The sequence below is a fragment of the Capsella rubella genome, unplaced genomic scaffold (assembly GCF_000375325.1).
Source record: "Capsella rubella cultivar Monte Gargano unplaced genomic scaffold, Caprub1_0 scaffold_4, whole genome shotgun sequence".
NCBI lineage: Eukaryota > Viridiplantae > Streptophyta > Magnoliopsida > Brassicales > Brassicaceae > Capsella > Capsella rubella.
The window spans coordinates 614,142-628,163 of NW_006238920.1; the positions used below are offsets into that span (position 1 = coordinate 614,142).

Genomic DNA, 14,022 nt, shown 5'->3' on the forward strand with positions numbered 1-14,022 from the left:
TATTTCAAAGAATTATTTTAATTTATATATAAAAAAAGAATAGATATTACACCATATCGTCTCTCTATGTTCATCCTCAGCCCCAACGAATTATACATGTCCCACGTCAAAATAATAACAATAGTAAAAGAAAAAAAAATAAAACAAAGACAAATATGAACGAGAAGAAGTAATTAAAAATAAAACAGTAATAGAAAGCAGAGGATATATATCCAAATCCATCAAGAGCTCTCTAAGCCAAAACGACAGCGTATAAAGCTCCGGCAACAGCTGTTCCCACAAGGAAAGCTTTGTTAGCCCACGCGGCACTTGGTGCATCAGCGGCACCGTCTGGTCCTGGAGCTGGAGCTGGAGTTGGAGTTAATCCAGCGGATGGACCAGGAGCAGGGGCATCGGTCTGAGGAGGAGAAGCAACGGGAGATGTTGTTGGAGAAGTGGTTGGTGCGGTGGTTGGTGCTGGAGTTGGCTCGTTGACTGGAACCGGAGGTGAAGCAACTGGTGAAGGTGTTTCAGCAGTCACGGGAGGAAGAGCCGTAGGTGGAGGAGTAACGGTGGTTGGTGCTGGAGCCGGAGCTTGAGCGAGACATGAAGTGGCCAAGAAACCAAGAAAGATCAAAGCTTGCATTGCCTTAGAATTCATCTTTACTTCTTCTTTTGTCTAAAACTTGAAACTCTTCTTCTTCTTCTTGTCTTTGTTATGTCTTTGTGTAATTTGTTGATGGTGTGGAAACAATGAGAGAAGAGAGCTCTATATATATACCCGATGGTTGGTATAATTAATTATATTGTATAGTTACCCACTAATCATCATGCAAACCACATACCAAAAGAAAAATACAACATGGCTTAGCTTGACAATGTCGGTTTGAAAATAATATATTTTCTTTGTTTTTGTTTTTTTACAACTTGACGTGTTTGAGTTCTTGAAGTTTTCTTGAAGAATCATCTACGTTGAGGAGCACCAAATCGGATGCACAGAGATCTGCCACGTGTTATTTCTTTTCCTTACATCAGTTAGTATGACACGTGTCGTGTGTAGATTGGTTATTAGTTATTATTTGATTAACCGCGTTAACAATGCCAGCTTAACTATTAACACAAGTTTGACTAAATATGGTTTCACTGAAATGACGCGCGACTAGTAGATAATAAATATACATTAGTTATCCAAAAAATGTATAATTGTTTTGAACTGTTAAAAGTTTAGTATTATAATCGTTTCAGTTGGAAAAAATTATATTTTATAAAATTTATATAGTATGTTATCTGGACTTGTATATAATACGAGTGGGATGCTGGCAAAAAGCTGTCAAATATTTATGCTAATTTAATTAATTAATGTTATAAAATTAATATAATTTGTAATATTAATTCTTAGTGACAGATTGATTAACTTGGTTGGTTCCGATTATTGGTTAGAAACGTTACAATAAAACAGTCAAGCAACAACGCGCATTCGCATATTCTACAGCTATCTATCATATTATTTATTATTACGGTGTGAATTATCATTTTCAATAAGAGTCCTACCTAACTGTTATTTTATATCCTTTGAATAAAAAATGGTTAGACTTTTGTTTTGACTTTTATGCATTTGTATCTTTCTTCGTAAGAAAAATTATAATTTTCGTTTTTGATCTAATAATATTATTTTGATTTGTAGAAGCAGCTTGGACGAGGCCTTGGTTGGGTACTTGGGTAGGCCTCTTTTTCTAGTTTTTCGTGGGTCAAATTCGAAAAACCAAACATTTTGGGGCAAATTCGTAAATATCAAACGTTCTGACGCGCATTCGTAAATACCAAATGTTGTGGGCCAAATTCGTTAATACCAAACATTGTGGGGAAATTTCGTAAATATCGAAAGTGTTGGGATAAAATCATAAATATTTAAAATTCTGGGGCAATTCATAAATATCTAAACTTTGTGGGCCAAATAGATAATTATCTAAAGTCGTGGGGCAAATTCATAAGTATATAAAGTTTTTGGCCAAATTGATAAGTACCAAAAGTATCAAGGTAAATTCGTAAATATTAAAAGTTATGAATCAACTTAAGATAAACAAAAATTGTGGGACCTTTTGCAAATATGAGTTGGGAAAAAAATGACTAATTTAAGAATTGTGATGTTATAAAGTCAAATATACGACTCTTCTATGACTTTCTTCGAACAATTAGAATCATAATCAATTTTTTTTTTTTTTTCTCTATCAGAATCAAATTTTAATTATTCTTATCATCGAATCAGATTCAAATATCAGAGGGTTTATTCCCACTTTCGAAAAAAAATATGAGAAATTATAATGAAAAAAATCAGTTTTTGATTTAAACATATTCGCTGGAATGAAAATATTTGCATACAAATTTTTGTTTAAGATTTTGTTTCGTACTTCTTCATTGACCCAAAGAGCCAAAGTACTGTAAACAGATCTAAACACTGTTGCTGTTGTTGTGTTGTGTTGTGTTCTGTTTTTTTTTTTTTTGTAAAATTGTCGAAAACTCCCTCCAAAAAAAGGAAAAATAAAACAAAGTTGACTGAGAAAACTAAGCAAATTGAAAAAAAAGAAAAGATCTGATCGGAATCTTTTACGCCATGGACGCAGTTTCTCAGGCGATCACTTTCGGGATCTCCGTTGCTTACAAGAACAATTCTTCTACTCTTGTTCCTTGTCATGGACTCACCTCTTTGATCCTCCGGAGAGCGAGATCTCCGGCGAAGCCCTCATCTCGAATCTCTCATACCTCGTTGGTGCGAGCTTCAGCGATTCAGAATACAAAAACCTCAGCTTCATCGATCGATCTCAGCGATCCTGAGTGGAAATCAAAGTACGAGAGAGATTTCGAGCAACGATTCAGTATTCCTCACATCACTGATGTCTTACCAGATGCTGAAGCTATTCGTTCCACGTTTTGTCTCAAGATGAGGTTAGATTAGTACAAGTACTACTTTGATCCACTTTAGAGACTCTTCAGGGGTTTTTTGGAAATCTCAAATTCGAAAGTTTTGATTTTTTTTAGGTCTCCGACGGAAGATTTCGTTGGTGGTTACCCTTCTGATGAAGAATGGCATGGATACATTAATAACAATGATAGAGTTCTTCTAAAGGTTCGATTTTTATATATACTGAAATTAGAGTGAGATTGATTTTTTTTATATTGAGTTGTGAATTGGGTTGTTTGGAAATGATAGGTTATTAGTTACTCTTCACCAACTTCTGCTGGAGCAGAGTGCATTGATCCCGACTGTTCTTGGGTTGAGCAATGGTAACATTTTAGAATTTGTTTTTTGAGTTTTTGGTTTTTGGTTATAATTGTGTGATGGGATCATTAGGATTCACCGAGCCGGGCCGAGGGAGAAGATATACTTCAAACCGGAAGAAGTGAAGGCTGCAATTATCACTTGTGGTGGGCTTTGTCCTGGTCTCAATGATGTCATTAGACATGTGAGTTTTGTTGTCTGGAAACTTGGAATTATAGAGACAGTGTCTATGTGTGTGTCAAGTCCTACTAAAGCCCTTTCGTTGTTGTTTGGATACATTGCAGATTGTCATCACTCTTGAGATTTATGGTGTTAAGAACATTGTGGGGATTCCTTTTGGTTATCGAGGTTTCTCCGATAAAGATCTAACTGAAATGCCGGTACTGTTTGGTTTTGAACCTGAAAAAAGAACTCTTGTTATTTTATTTTTCTGTTTTTTTCCGTTTTAAGTTTAGATCTTTTGCTCTTGATCATCAGCTATCAAGGAAAGTGGTTCAGAATATTCATCTATCTGGAGGAAGCTTGCTTGGAGTTTCACGTGGAGGCCCGAGTGTGAGCGAAATTGTTGACAGCTTGGAGGTATCAATTTGGTTTTCCAATCCTTAGGAATATTCTTAGTACAAAAGTTTGTAACTTTCTGAGTTCATAGATTCTGAATTCTGAATTCTGAATATTGACTTTACTTAGGAGAGAGGAATCAACATGCTTTTCGTGCTGGGAGGAAACGGAACTCACGCTGGCGCCAATGCTATACATGATGAGGTTTGTTACTTAACACTTGATGTTTAAGTGTTACGAGTATAGCATCTTCATTTTGTATGAAATAGTTTGTCCATTTTAGTTGACTGTTTCTTGCTTTCGATTTTAGTGCCGCAAAAGAAAGATTAAGGTAGCTGTAGTTGGTGTGCCAAAAACCATTGACAATGATATTCTACATATGGATAAAACTTTTGGGTTTGATACTGCTGTTGAAGAAGCACAACGAGCAATAAACTCTGCCTACATTGAGGTAACTTTCATGTACTCGTATTTACGATATTCACTAACATGTCTTTTTGCTTTAAGTACTTAAGCATTAATATTTGGGTTTTTTTCCAATATGGTCTTTGTATTAGGCACATAGTGCTTATCATGGCATTGGTGTTGTAAAACTGATGGGTCGTAACAGTGGTTTCATTGCAATGCAAGCCTCTTTAGCTAGTGGACAAGTTGACATTTGTTTGATTCCTGAGGTACTTCGAAACTTTTGTTATTATTTTCATTTTCAAACTCATGATTGATGATGAGCTTGCTCTAAGACATATGCATCTCATTTATTCAAGGTTCCCTTCCATCTTCATGGGCCTAATGGTGTACTGAAGCATTTAAAGTACCTTATTGAAACAAAAGGCTCCGCTGTGATATGTGTAGCAGAAGGAGCAGGACAGGTAACTATGATTATACAAATCGCAATGAAGGAGTTTTTTAAACCCACCTGAGCTCTGCTTACGTTTCTTGGCATTTTGTTTCAGAATTTCCTTGAGAAAACTAATGCCAAAGATGCATCTGGAAACACAGTACTTGGTGATTTCGGTGTGTACATTCAACAAGAGGTTAGATATAAGAAAAGATTGGTTCAGATATCTCATAAAGAGTGTTGGGTAGTTGTTAAATCTTTTTACTTGCACTCTTATATTTTTCTTGTTTTAATAGACAAAGAAGTATTTCAAAGAAAAAAGTATCCCAATAGATGTGAAGTACATTGATCCAACATACATGATTCGCGCTGTCCGTGCAAATGCCTCAGATGGTATCCTCTGCACCGTTCTTGGACAAAATGCTGTAAGTCACTCTCTCATGAAAAATGTTCCAATCTGTTAAGTCCATTGAAGTTGTCACGCTTATGAATTTTCACAAACCAGGTTCATGGTGCATTTGCTGGATACAGCGGAATCACAGTAGGCATAATCAACACTCACTATGCTTATTTGCCAATCCCTGAGGTAATTGCATATCCAAAATCAGTCGATCCCAATAGTCGAATGTGGCATCGTTGCTTGACATCAACGGGTCAACCCGATTTCCTCTAGAACAATCGCATTCAATCACGAATCGGACTGATAAAAATAAGCCTCGAAATGTATATACAGCATTCTTGGTCCCTTAATATGATGTATCAAATCATATATTTATTTACTTTTTGAGTAGGAAAGATATTGAATCAGTTGAAGTTAGTTAAGAGCATTGGTTTAGTAATCTAATTTATCATTTACCAAACTTGTAGAGTTTACTTTGGACCACCTTTGTTACCTTTTTTACTTGTTCTTTGTCTCTTCCTTCAGCTTTCTCTCCTGAATCTCTCTGTTCACTTCTCTCTTTACTTCAGATAAAAACTAAAAACTGCAGTATTGCATTGTGGTCCTTCAACTTCTATGATCTTTCAATTTTTACCTGTTTAAAGTAATTGGTCCATTTTCAGTAATAACATAGAAACAGTGATGATGACGTACATAATTTATTGGAGTTTAAATTCTTATAAATTTTTACTACTCGAAATGTTTGGGTTTGTGTGTATACAAGATTAAAGATTGAATTTATATAATTTATAATTATTTTCCCCATAATACTGAAATTCTCAATATCTGAATTATCATTTCACACTTTTTTCTTTTATCTTTTTCATATAATTAAATTCAAATAATTATCTTTGTTGAATGCTAAATTAAACATTCCAACAAAAAGAATAATAATTACTGAGAACTTTTTTTTGTTTGGACAAAAATAATTACCGAGACTATAGAGTAAACAAGAGAATATGAAAATCTATGAAGTTTGCAGTAAGTTCAAAAGGTCCCCACACTTTTCACTTTTTAGATTTTGACCCTTGTTCTTTTCTTTTTACTCTTTTCCCCCATTTTACTTTTGTCTCCTTTTCATGTTTGGCATATAATTTTAAAATTTAAGAATAGTGTACATCATTTACATAGAAAAATCTCAAATCCCCAAAGTGTGGTTGATCAAAAGTTGATGAGATATACGAATAGAATAATACCCAAAGAAAGAGAGAATAAAATTACACTAAAAACTAATGACCATTACGTGTGTAATTAATGTTCGCGAGAACCAAAATCCTTCTGGTAAACATTAATTAGAGTTAGAGATCTAATCTAAACAAATGGTAAAGTTCCTATGTAATTTTATAAAAACCGTATGGCTTAAACGTGTAATTTATATCTTATCTTATAATGATAAATCAAAACATCATAAGTTATCATGGATTCGATTTCCATAATATAAGCTGACGAAAATTCGACATTAGATAAATGATAAGACCAAAGTACACTGTGTACAGTGTCTTATATGTGTTTGAGAATATTTAACAAAATAAAAAAAAAACACATAATCAGAAAATAGTTAGTTAATTTTTATAATGCGAAAGAAGAGGCATGCCGCATGCAACAACTTACATTATACAGTTGAACTTTATAATATTGGATTATACTTTATATATAGTTTATAGATATTACTGAAAATGTATAATTATTCTGAACACTAAAGTTAAAAGTTGTGTCTGAAAATCACGATGTCAAAAACTAGATTCGATTCCGTTACTGGAATCAATCCAAAAAATAACAAATTATTGTGCTGAGTATTTTGTTTTGAAATTATATGTTAAAAGATATATTTGTTTTGACACACACACAAAAAAAAAAAAATCAGTATTATTATTTCACTTCAATACCATATTAAAATTTTATATAAGAGATCTAAAACCAGTTTATATACTGTTGGAATCTCGAAACTAAACCAACTTTCCATTATGCCTATAACTCAAGCCCGCACGGATTTGTTGGGTTTCTTCCCAAAAGGCCTCGTACTAATTGGAATTGGACTTGACTTAGAAATTTCTCTTTCTAATTTTCCGATGTGGGATATTGGTTTGTATTCCAATACTCCCCTCAAACCAATATCTACTCCCCTAGGTCCACAATCTTAACATGGCTCTGATACTAATTATTGGGATCTCGAAACCAAGCCAACTTTCCATTAGTATGATATTGTACGCTTTGGGCCTATAACTCAAGCCTTTTTTCCAAAAAGTTTCATACTAATTCGAATTGGATTTGATTTATATATTAGAAACTTTTTTTTCTAATCTTCCGATGTGGGATATTGGTTTGTATTCCAATATATACGTATATAAATATATATACATCAGTAGACAAACTTCTATGCACTGAAATATTTTGTTATCATAAAATTTATAGCCGAAGTCAATGTAAGAAGATAATGTTCAGATCCAAAAATATAGAACCATGATATAAACATGCTGTCGCCAATTATATAGCCTGTACAAACACAATCCTGCATTTGGGAAGAGAATCTTATGCACTTTTATTTTGGTAGAACATTTTAAAACAACCAAACTAGTTGGTTGATCCTATTAGTTCTTCTTTATTTTAATAAAAAATGATACTATAAATTCATCATTTTTTGTGATGGTATTTATGAATTATGCTATTTTGCCTAAAATTTTATAAATTTATCAGTTTTAGGTTACGAAAAATGCGATTACGTTTAGCCAATTATATTTGAGTTTAGTATGTACTATTTGTTTTTAGTTTTTTAGTATTTGTTATAAAATGTATATATATACTAACCAAAAAAATAATAACTATGAACATTTTGAAGTGTTCAAATATGATAACTCTATAAAAGTTTAACAAAATAGCATATTCATGCCTTAAAAATGACTTCCATAAGAATTCTTATAACTTATTTAGTTATTTAAAAACAAAATATAGTGATGACTATCTCAAAACATGTAGACTACGTCATAAAACGAAATGGCGATGATGTCATTTTGTATTGTTATTAGTTAGAGGTTGTTTGATGCCACTTAAGTTTTTTTTTTAATCGACTATTGCAAACATAAACAACTTACACTAAGTTTTAGCTCAGAAATCGTATTAACAACATCAAGAAATAAAATTAGATTGGTAGAGTAAAATCTACAACAACAAACAAAAAAACCTAATCTTTCATAATATGTGCTATAGGTTTATCTCGAAAGATTGGATACTCCGTATTTGTCACATGTATAGAAAAGATAACCGCTTTGTGGATGGGTTAGCAAACAATGTTTTTTATTTATCTTTAAGGTATCATCTTTTAATTAAAAATCCGGAGTGTATTCAGACAATTTTGTTTGAGGATGTTATTGGTTGTTTCCGTCCATAGACGGTTTGTTTGTAGTTTCGTAATATTTTAATAAAAAAGGAGACATTGTCTCCCTACTCTTACAAAAAAAAAACAAACAAAAAACCTAGTTCCAAATATGGTGAGGGACAGTTCTGAAGTTATCGAAATCATACAAAACAAGAACAGTATAAACTTAAAAAAATTATTTTAATAAAATCATATTGGAAAATAACAACAGAACAAGAACACAATACACTAAAAAAAAGCCTCTGTTGGTAAAAAAGAAAAAGAAAAAAAAAACTCTAAAACCGTAAAATTTATGGTTGTTGAAAGTTGAACTCTCATAAATCTTGATGTTATTTTTGAATACTAGTATGGTAATTTTCCTTTTATCATACAATTCGTATTCAATGAAACTTAATACTATGATTAATTAGGTCATGAAAATAGAGTGCTCACACATATCTTTCATAGTTGGCTCTAACTATTATTACATGTAGCAATTAGCAAGTAGCAGCAAGCTAATAAGTGGAAGAAACGATCTAGCAAATATGATAAACTATAAACACGATTAACCTTTTTTTTAACAGTATAATATAATCTTGTAAAAGGTTAGAGTAAGTGGCACAAAGTTGTCATAATGGAAGTAAGGGAAGAAATTAAATTTTGCACACAAACATGCATTACATATATACGTTTTGAAACCCCCAAGAAGATGCTCGTCTCGTTTTACACATCACGATCTCGTTTGACAACCCACTAAAAGATTCAAATTGTTAGTATACTGATGATTTCTTCTTCTTTGTTTCATAATTAAAAAAAAAAACTCTCAACTCATCATTTTGTTAACCCAAAGTTCTTACGACGGACGTAAAGTTTTGCAAAAATCATTCGTCAAAACGTATTAATTAAAATAAATAAAAATGTCGGTATGTTATTAGTTGCTTATTATACAGTAGAGTAGTACTACATATATACATGTGTCCTTTAGTACATTGGAGTGACTTGTATATGCCTGCCTTGGGTGGTAATCACGTTTTTGATAATTTATATAACACACTATAATATATTACTAACCTAACTGCAAAAGAACATGTAAATAATATAAAAAAGAGTAATGAAATGGAAGAGAAGGCAGTAGATTCCCATCAAGGTTTCTTATGCTCAGAGATTTTTTTTATTACTTTTTTTCTTCTGAGTCTCAGACTCAGACACGAGGAGAGTGCAGCAGCCAGCAGCAGCAGAAGATGAGAGAGATGTTGACCGGTCGCATAGTCAAAACAAAACTTTGGCTGTGCCCACTAAATACCTCTTTTCAGGGCCCATTATGGTTTTTCTCTTCTCCAATCTCTATGCAAACCAATTCTCTTTTTCAAAAACCAGTATTATTGAAATCTCTTGCCTAGTAATTTAATTTTTTTAGGTTTAATTCTTGATAATGCAATTTCTTGCAGTTTATCATTTTTTTCATTATCAAAAGTTACAATTTTTAATTTTTTTGATAATTAAATGGTATACTATCAAATTTTTAATTACAATTTTTTTTATCAGTTACAAATTTTTAAATTTTTATCAGTTTTTTTTATATAATTACTAATCAATATCTTATTACGAATAAATATTATTTTGCGTCAGATAAGATTTTATACTTTACGAAAAAACTCAATTTACTATTTTCGGGTCACCTTTGAATACACAAAAAATTAACATAAAATTTTAATTTTCTTTCTATTTCTTATATATATATATATATCATATCTCTGACATTATGTAGCAACAAATAAATAAAAAGGTCCCTTGGGAGCAAGAACATGAACCTTAAGGATCATCATCATCAACAATGACTTATTAATTTTGCCGCCTTCAATGGAGCTATCTCTCTCTTTTTTTTCTTTTTCTTTTCTCTCTCACAAAACTCTCATTTCCAATCCAAATTCTTCTGATTGAAAAATGAGAAATTAAAGAAAGAAAAATAAAATTTTAATGTAAAGAAGAAGAAGGAATATAAACCAAAAATTAAAAAGGAACCTCAAATGTCATGACTCTTTTATGGATTGGAGTTGGAAAAAGCAATGTATATGACTTGACTCCTTTTATTCTCTCTCTCTCTCTCATTGTTTTCTCCTCCTCTTGTTGCTATTATTGTTGTTGTCTGGACTACTCTGTGAGGAATTTGTACATGACTCAACTGTTCTCTCTTCACTCTTATAGCTCAAACATGTTGCTTCCAACACTCCTATCGGACTCTGCGGCACCACTCTTCTCGGCTGCTCCTGCGATATACTAGTCCCAGGTGCATTCTCCCCTGTGAGATTTCTCATCAGATTCAAACATTTCCTCACTCTCTCCTGCTAAATAAAGACAATGATCAAATTCTGATGAAATGTGTGTTCTTGCAAAAATAACTATTTCGTTTCTATTCCCGCGAATCAACAATTTGGTCATGCGGGTATGTTAATATAGCCGAAGCTACAAAGCTTGAGTATTTACAACCAAACCGAAAGCTAATATATTTGATGAGTATTACCTGTTTTACATGTATGAGTTTAGACATGGCCTTCTCGTCATCAATGCAATCTGTTTCTCCTGAAATGGAAACAGACACTGCTGCTGCTGCAGCTATCTCAGAAGGCCTGAAGTCTAAGAATTCAATTTCTGCATTCAATTTTTATACACAGAAACTTATTAAAAGCCTTCTTCCCCCTTTAAACAAAGCAAAGCTAGTTTCAAAAATTGACGCACCTTTGGTGGTGTTCAAAATGAATCTTGATGATCTATAGATCGAATTCTCTGTTACTTGATTGCTGATCTTGTCGACGAAGTAATCAATGAAAGAAAATGGAGTTATAGCTTGCAATCTCCAATTCAATTTGTTGAGTACCAAAAGTTCCATCCTTTTTATTGTTTTGGCCTCAAAAACAAACTTAGGATCTCCCACCTGCTCATCAAAACCATTAAGAACATGTCAAAGATTAGTTCAGACTACACCGCGATTTTCTCGGTTGTTCCAAGACTGAGAGAAGAGGACTAAAATGTGTGTTGCACCTGTAAATCAACAATTTGAGGCACATCTGTTTCCTCCATTTTGGCTGCTAATGATAAGCAAGAGACAGCTAACAACTGAACAGCCCAAGCCTTGTCTTTCTACACAATCAAAAACACACACACGATCAGAGAATGTCTCCAAGGAAACTAGAAAAAAAAAAAAAACGGAGAAATTGATTCAACTTACTGGCAATTCATAGGATGTTAAGAACCGATCCAAGTAGTTCATGGATAGACATATGCACAGAGGTCCAAAATGGTAATGAGCACAAGCCTGTTTCAGACAAGAACAATTGGCATTAAAGACAGAACTCAATTAACTCGAAAACTCAAGTCTACTGAGAAGATCCAATTAATCTCACAAGTAGATTTTTTTTTCTTTTTCTTTTCCATTTCATCAATCTAATAAATACATCAGAAGCCTTTATTAAAACCTTAAATACGAATGATCTATCAAACTGATCAAAGAACAACACTTTAAAAAACACACACACAACAAGAAAAGTAAAAAGAGACCAATCCAGATTTGAGTGTTCTTAAAAAAAACACAGATCAACGCAATCAGAAAAGAAGAAAATCTCAAACCTTTAAAATCCAATCCAAAGCTTGGTTTCGAACACACAAATCCAAATCCCCAGAACGCAATCTCTTAACATAATCAGCTCCAGGGCAAAACTCAATCTCTCTCTCCAACATCTCTTTGATTCTGTCTTGTCTCGACGAAAACGAAGAACCCATCACCGGAATTGATCCGTCGCCGTCAAAGTTACCGTCTTTAATGAAAAGTTGATGATTATAACCAATCTTGTTCGTAAACCCGCCGCCGTAGTTGATTTCATCGTCGTTGTCAGTGATCCATGACTCGCTGGTTTCACCACAAGCGAGATTCTCGGCCATGGGGATTGATTGATTGATTGTTCTTTGTGTATTTAATAGTCTCTTTAATCGTTTATTTGGGTTCTTTCAGAGCGTTCGGACAATAAAGTTGAAACTAAGGAAGCAAAAGTCATCAAAGATGGGAGATTTCTTAGGAGGTTCTGTCTCTAAGGAACTGTGATTTTTTCATGGAGGAGAGAGAGAGAGATGAGAGAGATGAGAGGAGAGAGAGAGGTTTATACAGAGGAAGTGGGTGAGTGTGTTTTAGGGTAGAGAGGGGAGAGACCACTCCACAGAGTCGAATTGGGGGATACACAGAATATACACTAAGGGAAAGAAAAAAAATACATGTTGAATAATAAAATGAAATTATAATTATACTGTATCAGTAATATTTAATGCTATTTATTAAAATTATACTGGTAAAGAAATACTATAATTCTTAAAAATTTAGAGAAAAAAAAGAAGACAAATATTGCCAAAACTATGCTTACTACTTAGACAAATAACTTGGTAACATGCATAGTATCACTTAAACAAACCACTCTTTATATGTTCTGTTTTAAGTTAGACGGATGGTTCGTGATTTTCGCGTTGTATTGCAGAACTATTTAAAATAAGCTTAAAAAATTCAAATTTTAATAAAATACAATAGGCATCGTTCAACATAGAAAAATTGTTTTGAAATTAGATACATCAATTCGGTTGAATACTTGAAATTCAAGAAATTTATAAATGATTAGGGTTTTAAAAGAAAAAGTTTTCTCTATGCAAACGAATTATCATCTAAAATCGATTATTTAATAAACCTTAGTAGAACAAAACAATTCGAATATGGCATGTGTGATGAAGAAAAAAATGTTTTAGATAGATCAATTCATGAGAACTATTAATGAATAGGGATCTGAGTATTTTGAAATAGGTTTTCTTCATACAAAATTGATCATATTCTTTAGTCGATCATCTAAAATATATGTGTAGTAAAAGTTGAATACGGTAACAAAATCATCTTACATTTAATATGTACTATAGAAAAATGTACGGTATCTAAAATAAAAAATTAATATACAAGAAATTTACCTATATTTAATTAAAGTTATATTAACTATAATTTTGGGTCATATTTAAATGTTATTTTTTAGTAGTAACGTATTGCATGTAATATATTAAATCGAGATGGACAAATGGCACAATATAAGAAAAAGTGAAACGTTACTTTTATATTTACAATGTTAAGATTAAATCATATGCGTTACAAGATATACCATGTTTTTTAATCAACTATCTTTTAAAAACTGAAAATGAATTCCTCATGACCAATAATATTTTTATTAATTAATCAATCAAATAAATTTCAAAATGAACAAAATTCCAAGTTATTATTTTATAAAATGCGAACAATTAGAGTTTATATTTTAAATGTCTTCTTGTCTAAGGCCATGAATGTTTTGTAGTTTTTAAATGGGTTTTAGCTTTTGGTTTTTGGTTTTTGGCTTTTGGTTTTTGATTTTTTAGTTTTTGATTTTTGCTGTAGATTTTATTGTTAGAAAGCTGAAAAAAATAGTTTTTAGTTTTTATGAAGGAATTGAGCAAATTTCACAAAATCTGGTTTCCCTAAATTTAAGGAAATCTACTTTTATAAGAATCGTGAATGGCAATTTTTC

At 32.3% G+C, this 14,022-nt stretch overlaps 3 protein-coding genes across 4 annotated transcripts; 1 reads left to right on the forward strand and 2 right to left on the reverse strand.

Annotated features, from left to right (window-relative positions):
- On the reverse strand, window positions 1-733 carry LOC17887603 (classical arabinogalactan protein 2). The gene has a single exon (XM_006295153.2). The coding sequence runs from the start codon at window positions 638-640 to the stop codon at window positions 233-235; it is 408 nt and encodes a 135-aa protein (XP_006295215.1). The 5' UTR covers window positions 641-733; the 3' UTR covers window positions 1-232.
- Window positions 734-2,499: 1,766 nt separating this feature from the next.
- On the forward strand, window positions 2,500-5,568 carry LOC17890192 (ATP-dependent 6-phosphofructokinase 5, chloroplastic). Its single transcript, XM_006293894.2, has 13 exons — window positions 2,500-2,922; window positions 3,016-3,103; window positions 3,188-3,261; window positions 3,329-3,440; window positions 3,541-3,636; window positions 3,734-3,835; window positions 3,944-4,018; window positions 4,125-4,265; window positions 4,372-4,488; window positions 4,579-4,683; window positions 4,768-4,848; window positions 4,949-5,077; window positions 5,158-5,568. The coding sequence occupies exons 1-13, from the start codon at window positions 2,591-2,593 to the stop codon at window positions 5,323-5,325; spliced, it is 1,620 nt and encodes a 539-aa protein (XP_006293956.1). The 5' UTR covers window positions 2,500-2,590; the 3' UTR covers window positions 5,326-5,568.
- Window positions 5,569-10,395: 4,827 nt separating this feature from the next.
- LOC17889940 (cyclin-D2-1) lies at window positions 10,396-12,663 on the reverse strand. Of its 2 annotated transcripts, none has more exons than XM_023784896.1 (6): window positions 12,068-12,663; window positions 11,670-11,756; window positions 11,483-11,581; window positions 11,180-11,375; window positions 10,965-11,092; window positions 10,396-10,788 (listed from the first exon to the last, which is right to left on the reverse strand). In XM_023784896.1, exons 1-6 carry the CDS (start codon window positions 12,377-12,379, stop codon window positions 10,549-10,551), a joined length of 1,062 nt encoding a protein of 353 aa, XP_023640664.1. In that variant the 5' UTR covers window positions 12,380-12,663; the 3' UTR covers window positions 10,396-10,548. The 2 variants fall into 2 exon arrangements, with proteins under 2 accessions (XP_023640664.1, XP_006294496.1); XM_006294434.2 differs by having other exon boundaries at window positions 10,396-10,785; window positions 12,068-12,661.
- Between the last annotated feature and the right edge of the window lie 1,359 nt (window positions 12,664-14,022).